This window comes from Sus scrofa, chromosome 1 (genome assembly GCF_000003025.6).
Source record: "Sus scrofa isolate TJ Tabasco breed Duroc chromosome 1, Sscrofa11.1, whole genome shotgun sequence".
Classification (NCBI taxonomy): Eukaryota; Metazoa; Chordata; class Mammalia; order Artiodactyla; family Suidae; genus Sus; species Sus scrofa.
The window spans coordinates 228,177,714-228,200,004 of NC_010443.5; the positions used below are offsets into that span (position 1 = coordinate 228,177,714).

The following is a 22,291-nucleotide window of genomic DNA, read 5'->3' on the forward strand; positions in this document are numbered from 1 at the left end:
AGAGAAGTTAGACTCTGGACAAAATAAATCCTGTAGATGATCAAACTAAATATAATTTTTTTTCCTTCTCTTTCATATTATTTCCATTTGATTTGTTTGACTGTTGAGGCTCTCCAGCAAAGTTTATTCAATTTGTTACAGGCAGATGTGTGTATATTTAGACTTTAGTGATAAAGGGAATCAGTAACTAGGGAGTGAGGAAACTTGATCAATGTGACCAGGGGCAGTGGGCACTTAGTAGAGCAGCAACTCTGTATTTGAGTTGGAAGTGTGTTGTATTTTACCTAAAACAAAACAAAACAAAAATATTTTCTGTTCTGCCCTGTGAAAATGGAAAAAAAAAAAAAAGCCACATGGTTTTCAAAGTGATGGCATGTGACCAGAACATCACTATTTAGGTGCCACCTAATAATCTAACTCTTCTTTCACCAGAGTGATACCAATTGGTGGAAAGGCACTTCCAAAGGCAGGACTGGACTGATCCCAAGCAACTACGGTAAGCCTGGCTGCAGTGGCTTTACTTGGGGTGTACTTTGTGTACTTTCATTTGTCTGATTCCTGAGGCCTTTCTGCTTCCTGCTGTGGCAGAGAAATCATTGGAGTCATTGCCAGGCTCGGACATTTTCTACTCTGAACCTGCCCTTAATAAAGTGGTCGTGGACACTGGAGGTACTTGAGCTTGACTTAAGAAAATGCATTGTAACATTCTTGAAAGAACCTAACATTTCCAAGGATAAAATGCTCATGGTTTTATTTCCTTCAACTCTTAGAACATTTTTCTTCTTCTTTTTCTTTTCCTTCTTTTTTGTTTTTCAGACTAGTCCTTTTGTGATGAGGTAACCTTGCTGTGTATATTAATTAATGTTTGGGGCAGTGATGTTCTTTAAATGAGTAATAGAGCAGTTTAGGGAGCTTGAGCCATGAGATGGGGCCCTGGCCATGAGGCTGGTTCTAATCAGAAGGGGGATAAAACAGAGTTTCATAAAAATCAGCAGAGTAAAGTAAAAAGCGCATAGGATTGATAAACAAGGGTCTTGGGTTTAAAACCTTCTTCTTCCACTTTGTAACAAGGGACCTTAGTTAAGGAATTTAACTGCTGCTCCTGGGACCATTTCTCTATGTGTCTAATGAGAGGGTTTGATTTAAATCACTTCTAAGATTCTTTTGAACTTGAGCATTTAGATACATCCTTAGACCAATAGGGCTGACATCAGGCACCAGTTCCAAACACTGGAAGGGGACTTAGGAAATTTCAGGAAGGTACGTAAAGCTCCTGGGGGAGTGGAGAGGAGGAGAAGAAGGGAGAGGGGAGGAAAATGAGTGAGGTTGAGGCCTGAGTCTCAGCACAGGGGTCCCACTTACCAGTCTAAGGGCCATACCATTCTGGATTTTAAGACTTCAAATGTTTCTACACTCCTCTAACCTTTGAAATCCCAAATAAACTTCTACTATGCATCCCAGACCCAGCTGGTTACAGACACTGAGGGTATAAAATATTCCTCTGTTGCTTTAGATACCTCGTAGCCAAGGGAGTGTCCATAGCCCTTTGTGTGGGAGGGGTGGGTCTGAAGTCACTTGGACAGCAAGCTTCACATGGTCACTCTGACTGACTCTAGGACAACAGTGAACACACCTTCTGTAGAGGCAAGTATAGGTGTGCTGATTGCCCTTTCTGAATGCAGAAAGCAAAATATTTCTCCTTTACCCCATTCCTCATATGCACACAAGGGAGACAATTCTTTTTAGCCATCTTCAAAGCAGGATGTTTTTATAGTATGTAAAAGTCAACATCAAATGCTTTCTTTTGCAGTTTCCTGACTAAATTTGTGAAACACTTGAGTAAACTGGTGTGCAGACCTTGGATCTGTTTTTGATCATACTTTTTCTGTTGTTGTTTTTATTCATACTTCCAGTTAATTGCTATGTTTGTTTCTGTTTATCCTCACAGTTAATTGCTAGGTTATTGTTTTAGCCTGGTTTCATTTGACACATAATTCAGCTTCTTTCAAAGCACAAAACATCATTTTGATTATCTGTCGTTTTTTTTTTTTTTTAAATCCACATTAAGTAAGGGAAACTGTACGATGGAAAGTCGTGGTACTTCTGAAGCTGGGTGGCCTCTCAGCACTGGTTTTTCCTTTTTCTTTTCAATCTAGTGGCTGAACAGGCAGAATCCATTGACAATCCATTGCATGAAGCTGCAAAAAGAGGTAGGTGTGACTCTTTTTTATTGTGATACACAGTATGGTAAAACACACAGATGTTAATTATCTAGTTTGATGAATCTGACAAATATATACACCCATGTAAGATCAAGATCAAGATCTGGAACATTCCTATCTCCCAGAAATGTTCCCGTCCCAGTTAAATCCTTGCCTTCCCCAGAGGCAGTCTTTGAACTGCCTGCTTTCACTTTAGAGAAATATGTGGTTTTAATTTCCAGAATGCCAGTCCACAAATATTTGGGAGTACTTTACCTGCCATGTGCTTAGTGGCAAGTGGAAAGGCATGGTCTATGACTCCCCGAGCTCAGAGTCTGGAGGAGGAGAGACATGTGTAGCAGATCATTACAAGACCTTGTGATAAGAATAGCAATTGAAGTGTGATAAGAATAGCAATTGAAGTGTGTTTCAATTAAGTAGGCTCTAGAGGCCAGAATGAGTAACAAGGGTAGAGGACGGGGTCTTCTTGGGGGTCCAGCATCTGGGAGAGTTGCTATAATGCAAGCATGTATGGTGAGGATGCAGCAGGGGAGGAAGGAGCACTAGGGATGGGCCTCATACTTGGAACTTTATCCTGTAGATCAGTGGTTGTCCATTAGGCGTAATTCCTCCCTCCGAACTCTAGGACATTTGGTAATGTCTGGAGACATTCTGACTGTTAGCAGTGGGGGTATGCTGGCACTTTTTGGATGTAGGTTAGAGATGTTGTTAAACATCCTACAGTATATAGTACAACTCCCATAACAAAGAATTATCCAACCCCAAATATCCATAGGGCTGCTGTTAAGAAACCCTGCTGTAGAGAATGGAGAGTTCTTGTAAGGCCACATTGAGCTTTCTTTCGTTTAATTTTAGGTCTTTTTTTTTTTAGGGCTGCACCCATTGTATATGGAGGTACCAGGCTAGCGGTCGAATCAGAATGGTAGCTGTCAGCCTACGCCACAGCCACAGCAACAACAGATCCGAGCCTTGTCTGCAACCTACACCACAGCTAATGGCAACCGCCGCATGCTTAACCCACTGAGCAAGGCCAGGGATTGAACCTGCATCCTCATGGATACTAGTCAGATTCGTTTCTGCTGAGACACGACGGGAACTCCAATTTTAGATCTTTTTAAAATCTGAATGTGCAAAAGGAAACCATTGGTTTAGGATTGTGTATAACTAGAATTAAACTAAATTGAAATTATAAAAATTCTTTGTAAACTAGATATTTACAGCATTAGCAAGAGAACTTTAAATTAATAGCTATACTTTAACATATAAGAGCAGCAACTTTAGGTAGGTTATTTGTTTTTTCTGTTCTTTTAAGAACTGAAAATGCTTTTTTTTGAGAGCTGCACATGCGACATATGAAAGTTCCCGGGCTAGGCTGACCTATACCACAGCCATCGCAACATCAAATCAGAGCCACATCTGTGACCTACACCACAGCTCACTGCAATGCCATATCCTTAACACAGTGAGCGAAGCCAGGGAACAAATCTGCATCCTCATGGATACTAGTCAGGTTCATTTCCACTGAGCCACAGCGGAAACCCTGGAAAATGCATTTTTAATATGAATGAGTAGTCTCTGCTTGACTGTCCCCCCCCAAAAGTTCCAGGATTTTACACACAAAAAGCACCTTTTTTTTTTTTTTTTTTTCTTTTTTTCTTTTTTAATAGTCACACTTGTGGCATATGGAAGTTTCCAGGCTAGGGATTAAATCCCAGCCACAGCTGCGACCTAAACCTAAGCTATGGCAATGCCAGATCCTTTAACCCATTGTTCAGGGTTATCCAACTCACACCACCACAGCAGCCCAAACCACTGCAGTCACATTCTTAACCTACTATGCCACAGTGGAGACTCCAACTTTTTTTTTTAAACAGAGTAAAAATAAGTGGACTCATTTAGGCAGCTCTTCCCATTAAAAATTGATATTAATGCTTTCCATGAATAAACTGGAAGTCAAAATGTACCATAGTGAATGCATTACAGGGCAGGTTTTAATTTCAGACTTATTAATCCTTTGCAAATACAAACTTATGCAGGATGAAATTGATTTAGAAGCAAAACAGAACAACCCAGAAATCTGTTTCATGTGTTTTTATAAATGTAAATTTTTTTCAGGCAACTTGAGCTGGTTGAGAGAGTGTTTGGACAACCGAGTTGGTGTTAATGGCTTAGACAAAGCTGGAAGCACTGCCCTATATTGGGCTTGTCATGGGGGCCACAAAGGTATTACATTTTGTTTGTTATCACAAATGTCTGTGCTATTGAAAATGTGCTTCATCTAGGGGAACCAGAATTAGAGAAATGAAAAAAAAAATTGGTTATTCTTTTTAAATCTTTCAGAACATCAGCCAAAAGCCCTGTTTTGGAAGCTCTTTAAAACAGTAGGCAAAATGTGGTTGGTCAGCCTTAGTACATGGACCTCTTTCACTTGAAAGAGTAGAAGCTTTCTTCTCTCAGGCTTGGAAAGCTGACAAGAAAACAGCAGTAATATAAAAACAAACCCCACTGTCCAATCTCATAGAAGAAAGGGGCAGAATTCACTCCTCTAGCTTAGTTTTTCCCAGTTTGATTTTTTTTTTGTTTTAATTTTTTAAAGGGCCGCACCTGTGGCATGTGGCGGTTCCCAGGCTAGGGGTTGAATCGGAGCTACAACTGCCAACCTACACCACAGCCACAGCAACTTGGGATCCAAGACTTGTCTGACCTACACCGCAGCTCACAACAACGCTGGATCCTTAACCCACTGAGTGGGGCTAGGGATTGAACCCCCGTCCTCATGGATACTAGTTGGGTTTGTTACCACTAAGCCACAATGGGAACTCCCCCAGTACTCTTTTAAGTTTAAGATTTAGGGGAAAAATAGTGTTTGCTTGAGTAAGTGATTCAGTTGATAACTTTCTCCATTATAATCAATAATAATGACAAATGGAATTTCTAGATGTATTTTAGCCTGGCCAAGAATCTGCCACACCACTCACTTTTGTCTGCTCTCTGCAACACGCAGAAAATAATCCCAACAATGAGAAACAAAGAACCCAACAAATTAAATAGCATTGTTAAAGGAAAATTTAAACTCAACTTAGTGATAAGACTATTAAGTACCCCAGCAAACATAATATTCCTATCACAGATGTCATGTGAAAATGCAAAAGCCAAATTATTTGAAAAAATTTCCCCTAAATAATTTTACTTTTAGATTCTTAGGTCTTCTATTTACCTAAATGTTGAATGATTTGTTACAAGGATTTTCTTAAGATTTGTCTAAAAAGAGTCCTCTCTTTCTCTTTAAAAATTATTATGCCCAGACCTGGTAGACTTTTACTTCCATTCTTAAATAAGATCTTTTCTATTTGAATTTCAGATATAGTGGACATGCTGTTTACTCAGCCAAACATTGAACTGAACCAGCAGGTGAGATTGCTTACACAGAAGACATTTAGCCCACCTGCCTTGCTTTTCTGGTACAGCTTCTGGGTGTGTAAAATTCTATCTTGGTGTCTTGAACTCGCTTTTTTTTTTTTTTTTTTTTTGTCTTTTGTCACTTTAGGGCCACACCTGCAGCATATGGAGGTTCCCAGGCTAGGGACTGAATCAGACCTGTAGCCACTGGCCTATACCACAGCTCATGGCAATACCGGATCCTTAACCCACTGAGCGAGGCCAGGATCGAACCCGCAACTTCATGGTTCTTAGTTGGATTCGTTACTGCTGCGCCACGACGGGAACTCCTCCTTCATAAAATTTTTAAGCAAAATACTATAAGCACATAGTTAAAAAGTTATTGTACGAAGTCCAAATTGTATAAAGCCCCAAATGCCTGCCTTACTTCTCATCTATATCACTTTCAGCTTTTAGCTCTTTCTTCTCACCTTCATGCTACTAAGGAATGTGCTTATGGAGCTGTCTCATAATTCATTATCTTCATAAGTATTTTGACATTCTCTCTGGTAGGTGATGGTTTAAGCTTGTCAACTGCCCAGCTGTCTCCCAGCACCCACCACCCAATCTTTCCTCCTTTGGTCTTCCTAATGAATCATCATAGTTTTGGTTATATTACTATATAATGCTTATAGTATTATGAATATTTAAATATCATCCATTGCTTGTTAAATGTTTTTGTTTCTGTATTTATTGATTTTTATTTAACTTTTTTTGGTATCTCACAATGACTTCTATACTGTTTTTATACTCTCTTTTGATATATCTTTCTAAAATGTAAATTATAATCAGTTGCTTTCTCTTTTTTTCTGCTTGGAATCAGACTTCCTGAAGCCCTCTCTCTTCATTCTCTAATTGAAGCAATTCGGTCTCTATTGCCCTTTGCTGTTTTCCTGGCAAACCCTTTACCTCCTTGTTGTGTTGTATCTTCACTTTTCTGGATCCCGTGTCTTCCTGTTGTTGAAAAGTACCATCAAGTAGATTCCTGAGAAAGGGGAGCCTGGGGTTGACTATTTGGCTGATGGAATTCTAGGTTGAAAATGACTTCCCTAGAATTTGGCAGGCCTGGCTCCAAGTTATTCTAGTTCCCAGGGTTGCTTTTGAGATGTTTGATGCCATTTTGAGTCCCATTGTTTTGTGCATAATCTGCTTTTCCTCTTGATTAGAGTTTTATTCTATCCTTGGTGTTCTAAACTTTCACAGTGATGTGCTTGGGCATGAGTCTTTTGCTGATAATTCTGGTGAACTCTTTCAGCCTGGAAAAATATCTTGTATTATTTCTTTTATAGTTTTATCTGTTTCCTTTGTTCTTTGGTTCTGGAATGCCCATTAGTAGCTATGTTGGCACTCTCAGATTGAGCCTCTAGTTTTTCTCAGAGATTTTCTCACCCTTTTGTTTTGGTCACCTTTTTCATTCCCCAGAGCTCTGTGTTAGATTTCTGTTGCTGTGTAACAAATTATCACAAATTTAGCAGCTTAGAACTAAACCTGTTTACCTTGTACTTTCTGTAAGCCAGAATTCTGGGTAGCCTAGCTAGGTTTTCTGCTCAGGGTCCCACAGATTGGGATCCAGGTTTTGGCTGGAGTGAAGTTCTCATGTGGAGCTTAGCTCCTATTCCAAGTTCATTCACATTGCTGGGAGTATTGTGTTTCTTATACTTGTGGTGCTGAGGCCCTCAGCTTTCAGAGATCACCTCTCCTGACAGTTCGCAGCATGGCTGTTTGCATTCTTCCACAATGCCAACAGGAGATTATGTTGCTAATGCTATGCCTTTTTTTTTTTTTTTTTTTTTAAGGGCCAGACCAGAGGCATATGGAAGTTCCTGGGCTAGAGGTTGAATTGGAGCTGCAGCCACAGCAGTGCTGGATCAGAGCTATGTCTGCGACCTACACCACAGCTCATCACAGCGCTAGATCCTTAACCCCTGAGTGAGCCCTGGGATCGAACCCAAATTCTCATGGGTACTAGTTGGGTTCTTGACTGACTGTGCTGCAGTGGGAACTCTTGCAGTGCCTTTTTAAAATTAGGTCATGTCCATGCAGGATAATTGATTTTCGATGAACCTAACATCAACTGATTAGAAAACTAAATATGGGAGTGATATCCTGGTATATTCACTGGTCTAACCTGCACTCAAGGGGAGGAAATTGTTTACAGGATGAATCCTGGGGACAGGGAGCAGGGAGCTGTCTTAGCATTGTCTTCTACAAGGTCTTTTTTACTATGACATTTACATAGCACCTTTTTCTTGTTTCATTTCATAATACCACTTTATATTTCTTTTATATTAATTGCATATCTTAAAAATATTTTCTGCTATTCCTATCTTTTCCCTTTGAGATCTGTTAGTTTTTTTTTTTTTTCTGTTAGTTTTATTTAATCTTTCTTCAAATACTGGAGTCTGTCCTTGATTACCTAGTGCCTCTGTCTGCTCATGTATGAGTGTGATTGGGGGCTCTGTGCTGGTGAGGCTTGTCAACTGGTGGGCTTCTCTGTAGGGTGAAGTGGTGAGGTCCTGGCTGTTTTTTTGGGTTATAACCAGATGCCAGCATAAATACTCTCTTCCTGACCCACAGTGGGGCTGTTCACTTCTACCTGAGAAGTTTTCTCCACCCTCCTCTCTGAGGGTGGATGCTAGACTGGATCCACTGGGGTTGTGGGGTAGGTAAAGGCAGCTGGAAGAGGGGGTTTACCGCTCAGTTTAGGTTTTTCAGCTACCCCCCTGCTTTTAGTTCCTGGCCTAATTGCTACCTTCTCTTGTACCTCCAAGTTCCATGAGCTTGGAAACTCTCTGGTTAATTTCTTTTTTTCTTTCTTTCTTTTTTTTTTTTTTTTTTTTGCTTTTAGGGCTGTACCCATGGCATATGGAGATTCCCAGGCTAGGGATTGAATTAGAGCTATAGCTGCAGGCCTACACCACAGCCACAACAACGCAGGATCCAAGCCATGTCTGCAACCTATACCACAGCTCACGGCAACGCTGGATCCTTAACCCACTGAGAGAGGCCAGGGATTGAACCTGCAACCTCATGGTTCCTAGTTGGATTCGTTTCCGCAGAGCACAACAGCAACTCCTCTCTGGTTAATTTCTCAGCAGGGTAATTCTACCATCTGTACTGGGTGGCTTGGCAGCAAGGAGAGAGGAAGGTGATCTGGGGTTCTAGGGTTCTAATTACTCCTTAGAAAGTTTCAGCCAGTACTCTTGGTTTCACTCCCATGCCTCATCCATTCCTTCATCATCTCCAGGCATCTCTAGTTCCTAATTCACACTGGTGTCTGTGGGGAAAATATGCCTGCTTCCTCCTGACATCTCCCTCTGCAGACAGCTGAGTTTCCGCTTGTGCTCTGCCAAGTCCATTTCTACTACTCTAGCCCATCGCCTCTCCCCAAATGACTCACCTCTCATCTCTCCAGTCTCCTTTCCCTCTTCGGAATTTTACATGATTTTATAACTTTGTTCTCATTTTCTGTTTACTTAGGTTAGAGTAAACCTAAGTTCAAGCATGTTTGCAGTCCACACTCTTGTTTTTAAATGCTCCCCTTTCTTGTTATCACCACAGAACAAGTTGGGAGATACAGCTTTGCATGCTGCTGCCTGGAAGGGTTATGCGGATATCGTCCAGTTGCTTCTGGCAAAAGGTAAAGCGTGCCTAGTTTATCTCGTTATTGCTTACCCTGAAAACTAGGCTATATCCAGTTACACCATTTGAAAGAGTAGGGAAACTTATTTTATTTTTGTCTTTTTGTCTTTTTAGGGCCGTCCCCAGGGCATATGGAGGTTCCCAAGCTAGGAGTTGAATTGGAGTTGTAGCTGCTAGCCTACGCCACAGCCACAGCTACACGGGATCTGAGCCTCACCTGTGATCTATACCACATCTCAGGGCAACGCTGGATCCTTAACCCACTGAGGGAGGCCAGGGATCGAACCCACATCCTCATAGACACTAGTCAGGCTCCCTAACCACTGAGCCATGATGGGAATTCCAAGACTTGTTTTATTTTATTTTATTTTATTTTATTTTATTTTATTTTATTTATTTAGGTCTTTTTTTTTTGTCTTTTTAGGGCTGTACCCAGGGTTCTGCATATGGAAATTCCCAGGCTAGGGGTCTTATCAGAGCTATAGCTGCTGGCCTACGCCACAGGCACAGCAATGCCAGATTTGAGCTGCATCTTCAACCTACACCACAGCTCACGGCAATGCCAGATCCTTAACCCACTGAGCAAGGCCAGGGATCAAACCTCATGGTTCCTAGTTGGATTCATTTCTGCTACATGATGACGGGAACTCCAAGGCTTCTTATTTTATTTTATTTTTAATTTAATTTTATTTATTTTTTTGTCTTTTTGCCTTTTCTAGGACTGATCCCGTGGCATATGGAGATTCCCAGGCTAGGGGTTGAATCGGAGCTGCAGCCGCTGGCCTACACCAGAGCCACAGCAACACAGGATCCGAGCCACGTCTGCAACCTACACCACAGCTCACAGCAACTCTGGATCCTTAACCCACTGAGCAAGGGCAGGGATCAAACCTGTAACCCCGTGGTTCCCAGCCAGATTCATTAACCACTGTGCCATGACAGGAACTCCGGCTTCTTATTTTAAAACTGGGATCTTAATCTCCACTCTGGGTGCCTCACAGAATTGTTATAAGATGGCATGATAGAGGTAATTTGTGTAGGTTTTTGATTTTAAATTCAAAGCTTGGTAGGCTTTAAAATTACATATACTACTTTTAGTAAGAATTTATTGCATATTTGTGCATGATTAAAGGGTTAAGGGAAGGGGTGTATGTGTGTGTGTGTCTATACATGTGACTGCACACATGCAGAGACAATCTGCCTAAGAGAACTGTATGGGTAAAGTTACCAAGGTCCCTGTTCTCGTGGCAGAGTCTTGACAGATAAGAATGTGATAGCTATACTGTACTGCTTTGAGCCGAGCAGGTGTGAGCTATCCAGAGAATAAGATACCTGATTCCCACAATCATTTTCACAATCATTTTTATATTGTTTACATGATAAAGTGATAATATTTTTTTTGGATATACCAGGTCAAATATAATATATAATTAAAATGAATTTCACTTTTGCAGTTCCCATTGTGGCTTAGTGGTTAACAAACCTGACTAGTATCCATGAGGACACGGGTTCGATCTCTGGCCTCGCTCAGTGGTTAAGGATCTAGCGTTGCTGTGAGTTGTGGTGTAGGTCACAGATGAGGCTCAGATCCTGCATTGCTGTGACTGTGGTGTGAGCCAGCAGCTACAACTCCGATTCGACACCTAGTGTGGGAACCTCCAAATGCTGCAGGTGCAGCCCTAAAAAGACCAAAAAAAAAAAAAAAAATGAATTTCACTTTTTGAAAAATGTGGACACTAGAAAAGTTTAAATTTCATCTGTAGCTCACATAATTTTCTGTTGGACAGCACTGATTGAGAGGGACACAGGAAATGCTTGCTTTCTTCTCTAGCATCCTGTCTCTGAATGTTTCCCATCCTGACAGAAATCATGTTTGTAAGTTCTCAACTGTAATTTAAAGTAAGATATGATTCATCACAGAACTATGAGCCATCAGGATTTTTGACCTGTAGCACAGTGAGAGAATGAGGTTTTCCATGTAACCCGAGCTTTGGAGAGATGTAAATCTGCTCACGAGAGATTTTCACTCACAATCGCCATATTCCTAATAAAAATACTGTTTTCTTCTTGACAATATCTTTGTGCCTTTGAGCTTTGGGACATTTGTTTATTAAAGAGGATGTGGTCGCAAAGGAAATGGCACTCTCAAACAGTGGCAGAAAGTGTGAATTGGTAAGCCTTCTTGGGAGGCAATCTGACAGTAGCTAGCAGAACGAAAACGTACATATCCTAACATTTCAGAACCACTTCTAGGAAGCCACCCTTCTGAAGTTCTTATAAAAACTAAGATGATGTTCAAGAAGTTTCATGGCAGTATTGTTTGTAATAATGAAAATTAGAAACAGCTTAAGTGCCCTCAATAATAGAGGGGTGGTTAAATAAATTTTGGAATGTCCACAAAATAGAATACTTACCAGTGTTTAAATGATTGAGTTACAAGTATATGTACTGCTAAGGAATGAATACCACTATATTGTTAATTTCAGAAAAAATCAAACCTAGTGGTTATGGGTTGGAGGGGGAAGGGAGGGGTCAAGATAGAGGTAGGAGATTGAGAGGTACAAACTACTTTGTATAAACTACAAGGATATATGGTACAATGCAGGGAATAGAGCCATTGTTTTATGATAACTGTGAAAAGAATATAACCTTTAAATATTGTGAACCACTATTTTGAACACCTAAAACTTACATAAAATTGTATATCATTGATAACTCAGTTTTTTAAAAAAGGAAAAGAAAAATATCACTGGCAAAAAAAAAAAAAAGAGTCAAATTGCAGACTAATACCTGAAGTATGATTTTGTGTATATGTCCACATATGCCTGTGAATACATTCTTGCATGTAAGGAAGTTGGGAACCGATGCCCATTTATTGGGAATGGTCACTTCTGGGGAAGGTAAAAGAGGGGAAAGAAGGGGTTAGTTGAGGGCTGAAATGAGACGTAAGTTTTTGTTCAGCATATTTCTGTATTTTTGAATCTTGGACAATGAGAATGTATTCATGAATTCTGATGTAATTTATAACACAGCAAAGATGAAGAAAAAAGTGAATAGAAGATGGGCTATAGGAACAATGGATTGCCTTTGGATTTTAGTGTTACTGTTCTGCTAACATGCTTGAGAATATATGGAAGATAAATATTAATCCCTTCAAGTTCAACTCACATGGTCTTTTCTAAAGACCTTTAACTGAGGAGGCAACGGATGTGTTGATTTTAATCTCCAAAAACTCCTGCCAAGGCCCACCGAGTCCACCTGATTTAGGATTTTACCCCAGGGACAGTAAAATCCTCACTGAAAAGTTTACATGCAATTTTGTAGGAACTTGAAAGGAAAGGCTGTATTTTAATTGTGTATAATTATTACAGGTGGAGCAACAAGCTCCCTGATCAAAGGTGCTAAATATGCTGTTACTGTTTTGAGAAAGTTTTGCTGTTTGGAAAGAGCTTACTTGGGGCAGAATGGTTCTCTCGTTAGTTTTGCCACAAGTGATTAGTTTGGATTGAAAGAGCATTGACTGTTATGTAATCAACATTGCTCTTTGTTATATGAGGAAATAGTTAAGAGAGTAAATCCTAAGAGCTCTCATCACAAGGAAAAAAGTTTTTTTCCAGTCCATTAATTTTGTATCCATACGAAATGATGCCGTTCACTCAACTTACTGTGATAGTCATTTCATGATGTATGTAAGTCACGTCATTATGCTGCCCACCTTAAACTTACACAGTGCTGTCAATTATATCTCAATAAAATCGGAGAAAAAAAGAAACTGAAAAAAAAGAGGATTGGCTGCTACTGTAGCGTCTTTAAACACCTAATTTACTCTTTTGTGTTGGGGAAGGTGCTAGAACAGACTTAAGGAACAATGAGAAGAAACTGGCCCTGGACATGGCTACTAATGCTGCCTGTGCATCTCTCCTGAAAAAGAAACAGGGAACAGGTACGTGTTTTTTAAGTGTGTTTATTTATTTATTTTTGTCTTTTTAAGGCTGCACCCATGGCATATGGAGGTTGCCAGGCTAGGGGTTGAATCAGAGCTGCCAGCCTATACCACAGCCATAGCGACATCAGATCCGAGCCACGTCTTCGACCTACACCACAGCTCATGTCAATGCCGCATCCTTAATCCATTGAGCAAGGCCAGTGATCAAACCTGCGTCTTGTGGATCCTAGTCAGATTCATTTCCACTGAGCCATGACAGGACTCCCAGGTTTTAATCCTTGATTTTAATCCTTTTTCCTCTTGGTGCCATCAGGACTAAGATTTATTGATTTAATGTAGGGGAAAATTTTTTTCATGGCAAACTCTTCAGGTGATTCTAAAGTTGGATTTTATATCCTTGGTCTGAATTGAAACCTCCAACATGGTAGAATACCTTTATGCAACAAGTTTGAAGAGCCTTTGATTTTTTGCTGTGATTAGTATGTTTCTTTTGTTACTTGCAATTAACTTTTCATTACAGCTCTCATAATAGCTTTTCATTATAGCTCTTATCAGAGAACTATTGTCTCCATATTCTCCATTCAGATATGCTTTTATGAGTGGTCTTCTCAATATTTTTATAATTAAGCACTTGCTAGCTTTATGATTATACCCTCTCTCTCTCTCTCTTTTTTTTTTTTTTTTTTGTCTTTTTAGGGCCGCACCTGTGGCATATGGAGGTTTCCAGGTTAGGAGTCGAATTGGAACTGTAGCTGCCAGCCTATGCCACAGCCACAGCAATGCCAGATTGAAGCTGCATCTATGACTTACACCACAGCTCAGGCAACACCAGATCCTTAACCTATTGAGTGGGGCCAGGGATTGAATCTGCGTCCTCATGGATGCTAGTCAGATTCATTTCCACTGAGCCATGATGGGAACTCCCAATATTTTCTATTTTAAATGAGGGTATCAATACACTGTAATCAAAATTATTCTAGACTGTGTAAACATATTGGTATGTATTCACAGGTCTGTAGGTGGTTTTTAAAGGCAGAATGTACATCCCATTTTTTTTTTTTTTTTTTTTTTTTGGCCACACCCATGGCATGTGGAAGTTCCTAGGCCAGGGATCGAATCCACACCATAGCAGTGACCTGAGCCACTGCAGTGACAATGCCAGATCCTTAACCCACTGTGCCATAAGGGAACTCCAGAGTGTACATTCTTAAGGATAATGTCTACTGATGTGGGGAAAGAGGTTTGAAACGTTCACATACAGTTCTGTCAAAGTGTGGCGGTTTTGAAAAGGAAAGAAAAGAAAAGGTGTTAAACACATTTGTGTCATTCGTGATGACTATTCAGAGACTGGCTGTTTATTTGACTTCTCAGTGTGTAGCCTATTGAATGTTCCCCCAGATTCATTCTACTGTGATGATTCCTGAAAAGAGTGCTAGGGAGGGTGGAAAGAGTTAGAAAAAAAAAAAAAAAAGAGGTAGAAGATACCACTTTGATGTATGAAACTGTAATGGATAGGTTTTTGTTGTTGTTGTTGTTGTTTTATATTTTTAGGGTGGCACCCATGGCCTATGGAGGCTCCCAGGCTAGGGGTTGAATTGGAGTCGTAGCTGCCAGCCTATGCCACAGCCACAGCGACGTGGGATCCAAGCTGTGTCTGTGACCTATACCACAGCTAATGGCAAAGCTGGATTCTTAACCCACTGAGCAAGGTCAGGGACTGAACCCACATTGTCATGGATACCAGTCAGGTTTCTTAACCACTGAGCCACGATGGACACTACATGTAATGGATACCTTTTTTACATGCCATTTTCTAGAAAAGAACTACTGTAATGGGAGACACCTTTTGCAAGTCTCTGCATTGCTACTAATCATCCTGGACTTTTTCAGTATTGCTTTAGAATCTAAAGTTTCTACTGATCCATGTTGGTGGAGAATCACCAAAACAACTTTTTAGAAATTTCCATTATACAGGCTAAGTGCGTCTGTTTTCATTTTATTCTTATTGTATTATCTTTTTCAGAGTTCTTAAACTTGAATAATGAAGTACTGTTTTTATCATTTGAATCAAATTCCCATTAATTTTTGAACCCTTGGAAAACTTATTTCTTCTTTAGATATCCTTTGGTTTCTGAAAAGAAGCAGTATTATGCTGTCTCACAATCCATTTCTAGCAGAAGCAATAAAATAGAGTCAGTCTCCTGGTTCCCTGCTTTAGTCAATCAAAAACGGCAAGCAGAGTTCCCCATCATAGCTCATTGGTAATGAACTAGTATCCATGAGGATGCGGGTTCGATTCCTGGCCTCACTCAGTGGGTTAAGGATCCCACGTTACCATGAGCTGTGGTATAGGTCACAGATCTGGCTCAGATCTAGTGTTGCTGTGGCCGTGGCATGGGCTGGCACCTGCAGCTCCAATTCCGCCCCAGCCTGGGAACTTCCATATGCCACAGGTGCAGCCCTAAAAAGACCAGAAAAAAAAAAAAAAAAAAAAAAAAAGAATGGCAAACAGACCCCCTCTTGGCTTGCCAGGGGATCTTCCTAGCATCATCCTCTTCACCTGACATTAAACTCCCATCAGAGTCCTCATGAATCCATTGTTCCTCTTATCCTTTATTTCAGTTAAGTGTTCCAGATTCTTATTTCACTTCAGTTGAGGTAAAGTGTAAACTCTTAAGCAGTTTGAGATTCCTTATTTAAGCCATGAATGTTCACTGACAGAGCAAGTCTTTCTTTAAAGTAATTACCCGTGCATAGGTGAATATAGGTTCTACCAAATGAGTAAGTGTGTACCAGCTGAGTGGTGCTCCCCAGCTACATGCTGACTGAGAAGCCGTGTTTGCAGCCCTGTGGGAGAGACAGTTTTACTTGAGGTGGACCTCCCACCCCCTTCTGCCTTGGTGGGGTCAGGAAGTCGGACTGTGGCCTCACTTCCTCTCTTTGCCGCTGACTTCCTATTGCTCTATGGACACCTCCACAATGTCCTGACCAAGGAGCAAGTTTCTTATGAGCTAAAGATTATCAGTGTCTCATGCACACTGTGAGTTTGATTGTGATAAACAAGGAAAGCATCACACTTGCTCAGACCCCAGAGAGACCCAGAAGTCTCTGCATGAGCAAATAGAGCTGAAAGAGTCAGGTGACAAACTGTTCTGTTTTCCCTTGCCTTGCTGTGGTCTGTATGGACCTTTCCTTCTCTCTCTCCTTTTTTTTTTTTGATGTGGGGGAGGAGAGGTATGTGCCCACAGCATGCAAAAGTTCCTGGGCCAGGGATTGAACTCTCGCCGCAGCAGTGTCTGGAACCATAGCAGTGATGACGCTGGATCCTTAACTGCTAGGCCACTAGGGAACTCTCTTGTATAATCTAAATCAGTTTATACCCTCCCTTATATTGACTTTCCCTTTCTCCTTCCTTTTTTCTCAATAATCATCTTTCCTAAACCTATAAAGACTCTTAAAAAACTACATTTTCATCAAATAATATTGTGATGTTCTAAATTTGCTATTTTCTCATATGCTTGTTTTTTATCTTTTGCTTACTTATTTACTTGTCTATTTACAGTTTAAGTAGGGTCCAAATTGATAGTTATGTCTTTTTTTTTTTGTCTTTGTTTTTTCAAATTTAAAATTTTTTTTTTTTTGTCTTTTGTCTTTTTAGGACTACACCCGCGGCATGTGGAGGTTCCCAGGCTAGGGGTCTAGTCAGAACTGTAGCCGCCAGCCTATGCCACAGCCACAGCAGCATCTGCGACCTACACCACAGCTTACGGTAATGCTAGATTCCCAACCACTGAGTGAGGCCAGGGATTGAACCTACATCCCCATGGATACTAGTCAGATTTGTCTCCACTGTGCCACAATGGGAATTCCTTGACCTCTTTTAAAATGAAACTGTCATTGATAGGATCCTTGTTTTATGGCATTACAAGAGGCTTCAGTTTCATCATTTATAGTTTCTGCCCCAAACTTGTAATCAGTCATTTCTCCAATGAGCATGGGCTTGTAGTATTTGAGACCATATTCTGGGGGCTATAACATGTTTTAATACACTTATACTTACATTTCAATTTTTCCCTTAAAAATTGTACCTAGCGTAATCTGTTGCTATAGGAATTTGACTAGACAATTTAAATTTGACTGGACAGGTGAACGCTTAAAAACTCTGTCTTCTGGAGTTCCTGTTGTGGTGCAGCAGAAATGAATCTGACTAGTACCATGAGGATGCAGGTTCTATCCCTGGCCTCACTCAGCGTGTCAGGGATCTGGCATTATTATGAGCTGTGGTTTAGGTCACAGGTGAGGTAAGGATCCCGAGTTACTGTGGCTGGGCATAGACCAGTAGCTGCAGCTGCAATTACACCCCTGGCCTGGGAACTTCAACACGCCACAGGTGTGGCCCTAAAGAACAAAAACAAAACAAAACAAACAAAAAACTAGATGTCTTCCTTTTGAACCCTGTTCAGAATTGACTTAGCATTTGATGGAGTTTGCTCTTTCTACTTTAAAATGTTTATTTTTCACTTCAGTCTCCTTTGCTTCTGAGTATACTTACCAGTGTTTTCTTTTTTGTCTTTTTAGGGCTGCACTCACAGCATATGGGGTTTCCCAGGCTAGGGGTCTAATCAGAGCTGTAGCCGCCGGCCTACGCCACAGCAACGAGGGATCTGAGCCGCTGTCTTTGACCTATACCACAGCTCACGGCAATACTGGATCCTTAACCTGCTGAGTGAGGCCAGAGATCTAAACGGAAGCCTCATGGTTTCTAGTCTGCTTCGCCACGATGGGAACTCCACTTACCAATGTTTTCTAAAATGGAACTGAGGCTTTGTGTTTTCTTTCTCTTTCTTTCCTCCCCACCCCCCTTATTAGTTATCTTTCTATCCAGTGACCTTGTCTTGAGCTAAGGCCGCAGGCTGTCGACTCACAGAAGTCACCCAGTGCCCTTGTCTTTGGGAGAGGAGTTTGGAAGCCGGATTGTTAGAGTGGGTTGGGCTTCTGGTGTGTTCCACGCTGGTTGTGGTGCATGTGGCTGTTTATATTTTGTGTGATTTCGACTAACGGTACCTTAGCACCAGGTGCTTTAACTTTCTGCATGGCTGGGTGACACACAGACAAATGTATTTGTCAGCCTCTGTGGCAACGGAATCTGATCAGGTAGACTGGAAAACAAAAGTAGAAAAAGATCCTCAGGGAAAATACTGAGGACAGATTAGAGTTTGTTGAATTGTCAGGAGCTTTGAAAGTGAAAACAAAATCTGAGTCATTTGTAATTTCTCTGTTTTGCTCCCCCCCACCATTCCTTTTAGATGCAGTTCGAACATTAAGCAATGCTGAAGACTATCTTGATGATGAAGACTCAGATTAATTCCCTTCCGGAGCTTTGAGATCTAAAACTTCTGTTGCTTTTGCCATTTCAAAACCTTGTCTTTGCCAGAGGAGTGTTGGTAACTGTAAAAAAAAAAAAAAAAAGAAAAAGAAAAAGTCTATATGAACATGGCAGTGTTGTACTGTGAGTAAAACATGTAAATGAATAGTTTTCACCTTCTGTTTGCCAATAAGTGACTGGATATTTTGCTGTATAAAGTACGTTGTTGTGCATCAGAGTAGAATAAGAAGAGATTATTTCTATTTATCAAGCTTAAAGGAATTTAAAAATGTTTTTCCTATAAAAAAATCAGGTTTTTTTTTGTTTTGTTTTGTTTTTTAGTTAAAGTTCTTTACCTCAAGGATTGAGTTATTTTGAATGGAGTTTTCAAGGGAGGGAATGCTTATTATAATAATAAACCAAAAGACTTAACAGAAAATCGTCAGCTATTCTGACAAAAATAAACATTTTAAGAGAATTTATTTCTTCTGTCTGTTTTGTGGTATCACTCTTTGCTGGTAAATAAATAAAGACTTTTATATTCATATTTAGGTAAAGGCTGATTTGATTTTTTAAATTATATTTTGTATTATTAGCATGGAAGAATCATAGTAGCCAAATTTCTGTTCAGCCTTCTCTGTGTCTGTTTTGATTAAAGTTAAGGCAACAATCATTGAGAAGCTATATTTCTAATAAAATACATTTACTTTAATAATTATGAGACTTTCCATTTTATCTCCAATGTTGTATTTAATGTGGAAAAAAACCAAGCAACTCATTACAGTTTGCTTAAGGTTTGAAAGATTAAAAAAAAAAAACTGATTTCCCTATCTTGGAAGATGCCATAGTTTTCCATAATGGAGTAGCCTAGAGCCATGAAATTTTTTCATATTCAGTTTTTCACATTGGTAACATTATTTTCTCTAACATGGCTCTAGCTCATAATGACCTGGATTCTGCTGCTAAAACATCACCTTAAGAGAGCAGGGAGCCTTGTGTATTATGGAAGTGACACTCCATTTGAGATTCTAATTTTATATCACCACAGCAATAGTATTGAAAGTGACATGACCATTGTCATTTGCCTAGATTCCATGCCCCAGACCCAGAAGTACATTTTGCAAGAAGATTGGGATACTAATTAAAAAAAAAACACATTGGTGAAGAGAAGGAAATGTTTGAAGAAGGAAGTGGGTTAGCTCAGGAAATGAATAACTGCCTCTAGAGGAGTCTCTTCTGTCTGTGACTTTGGTTTTTCTTTCTGTGGGTGCTTTGAGAAAAGATACCTTGAGAAGTCTGTTTGAGGTCTATCAAGCACCCCAAATACATTTTAGTAGAAAGACATTTGTAGGCATGAGGGAGTGGGTTGGACTGGGAGTTTGTGATTAGTAGGTGCAAACTATAAATTTAGAGTGGATAAACAAGGTCCTACTGCATAGCACAAGGAACTGAATCCAATCTCTTTGATAGAAATGTTAGGGGATGATGTGAGAAAACATTTATATATATATAAATATATTTATGATATATATATGACTCAGTTACTTTGCTGTACAGCAGAAATTGGCACAACATTGTAAGTCAACTATACTTTAATAAAAAAAGAAAAAGAAAAAAAGACATTTGTACAAGTAGTGACAGCAAAAGATGAACATAAAATCTGAAATTGGTAAAAGAGGATATTTTATTTTTAAAACAAATGTTATTAAATTTGAATTAAATCTTTTTATTTCTTCCTAAGCCTAAACTTGAAGATATGACATTCTTGTTGAAATTTTGTTCTCACAGAAAGAACATTTTAAGAATTGGTTTTTTAAAATGGGGCTTATGCCTTAACAAAAGGCTTTTGGAAATCTCTAGCTTTTTGCTGTTGTTTACTTTGGGCCAGGAGTAATCAGAATAGATGCCAACTAAGGGCTCTTAATTTTTAAAACTTCAGTCGAGATAAGAGAGTTTGTAGGAACAGAGATAATTTTTATGAACATACTAAGTGCTCGATTTAGGTATATAATGAGAAAAATAATAGTAGAGGAGTTACTGTCATTGCTTTTAACATTATCAAACCTAAGATAATTCTAGAAAGTTGGCTAACTATATATAGTTTTTTTGGCAGTGGAAGGCAGACTTAGGTATATGCACATATTTGTGGTTGAAAGAGCACAGTGCCTTTAGCTGTGGTTGAAACTCCATGGGAAAATGTATTTTGCTTGTTTATTCAGTCTGGCTTATCTGTGCTTTCTCAGAGATTTTTTAATGCTGAGCTCAGCAACAAAATTTGGTTCTAGGAACTTGCCACCACTCTGACTCTGCACAGAGAAAAGCTTTGATTATATTCTGGAAATGGCTTTGGAGGTTTTGCTGTAACCCGAGCTTTCTGACCGTCACTCTGGCCTGAACTCCTTCCTAGCCGCTGCATCCTTTATGTGGAAAGTGCTTTCAGCCTCTTGGGCAATGAGATACTTGTCCAGCTATAGGCCTCGTGACCTCATGCAAAGAACAGTTTTATCATAGTTTCCCATTTTAGTTTCTTTCTGACACTGGTCTGTTGCAAATTATTTGTTGTTGGGCTGCCATGCATTACAGTTGCAGTTTCTGCATTTTTTTCAGTGAGCCTTCTCATTGGCTGCTTTTAAAAATACGATTGGCCATGTTGTTCCACAAAGGGAAATGTTAAGCAAAGCAGTAGTGACCTTATGTTTTTAATCATAAAAAACAAACTGGAAATAATGCTGAAAATGAAATCTGAGATAATTTTAAGCAGAGAAAAACATAATATTTCCGTATAAGCTTTCTTCGTAAATGTTCTTTACTGCATAGACTTTCTGATGTACTGGTATTTCTTCTTTTGTGAATCATGTATTTCTCATCTTATCTTGTAAATGGTGATTTCTGATAGGCTACAAAAGCCTCACCTTTACCTCTGATCATCAGCATTTCCCTGTTGACGTTGATTTTGTGTTTGTTCTCCAGAAATTTGTGTTGTAAATAGGAATGTAGCAGTAATACAGACAGCCAAACATTGTGCAGTCAAACTTGAAAGTGTCTGATTACTAAAGGTTGAGGTTTTGGTGGGAGAAATATTGCAAAAGATTCTGCTCTCTCTATTTTAACTGAAAATATAGCTTCGGCGAACAGTTTTCTTAAGTGAAGGAAAAATTGCAGACCACAAATTTATGGTTTCTGTCTTCTTATTTCTTAATAACAAGCCTGTACATCTACTCCTCCCTTAAAATGACATAAAATTAAATAAAACAACCATTTATTAAATGCCTCCTCTGCCAGTTCTGTGCTAGGCACTTTCATAGACATGATGTCATTTGATCTTTACAGCAACCCCTGGCGGTGAACATTAACGCCCATAACTTTTTACAGAGAAGCTGAGGTTTGAAGAATATAAGTAATTGGCTTAAGGTTACACTGCTTGAAGGTGGAAATGCAGGTCTGGCCGCCTCCTGAACCCATGCACCTGCTGACTACTACAATTGGCAGGTGACACCATTCGCATTCTGTTAAAAAGATAGGCAGACACAGACCAGCTCCTTTTCCAACTCAAGCTTTGGATGTAGCATCTAATAAATTGAGCTAATTTAATTCAATGTGTTATTAATTTGTTGTTGCTTTGGTTTTCTTTTTAGGGCCACACCTGCAGCATATGTAAGTTCCTAGGATAGCGGCTGA

General features: G+C 39.7%; 1 protein-coding gene across 1 annotated transcript in view; it reads left to right on the forward strand.

The window, feature by feature from the left end:
- Nucleotides 1–19,095, forward strand: part of OSTF1 (osteoclast stimulating factor 1) — a 54,650-nt gene extending 35,555 nt beyond the window's left edge. The window contains 7 exon segments of the mRNA NM_214005.1: nucleotides 433–496; nucleotides 2,157–2,210; nucleotides 4,338–4,445; nucleotides 5,584–5,633; nucleotides 9,222–9,300; nucleotides 13,147–13,245; nucleotides 18,555–19,095. Of these exon segments, the coding sequence (NP_999170.1) occupies nucleotides 433–496; nucleotides 2,157–2,210; nucleotides 4,338–4,445; nucleotides 5,584–5,633; nucleotides 9,222–9,300; nucleotides 13,147–13,245; nucleotides 18,555–18,613 (513 nt within the window). The 3' untranslated portion in view covers nucleotides 18,614–19,095.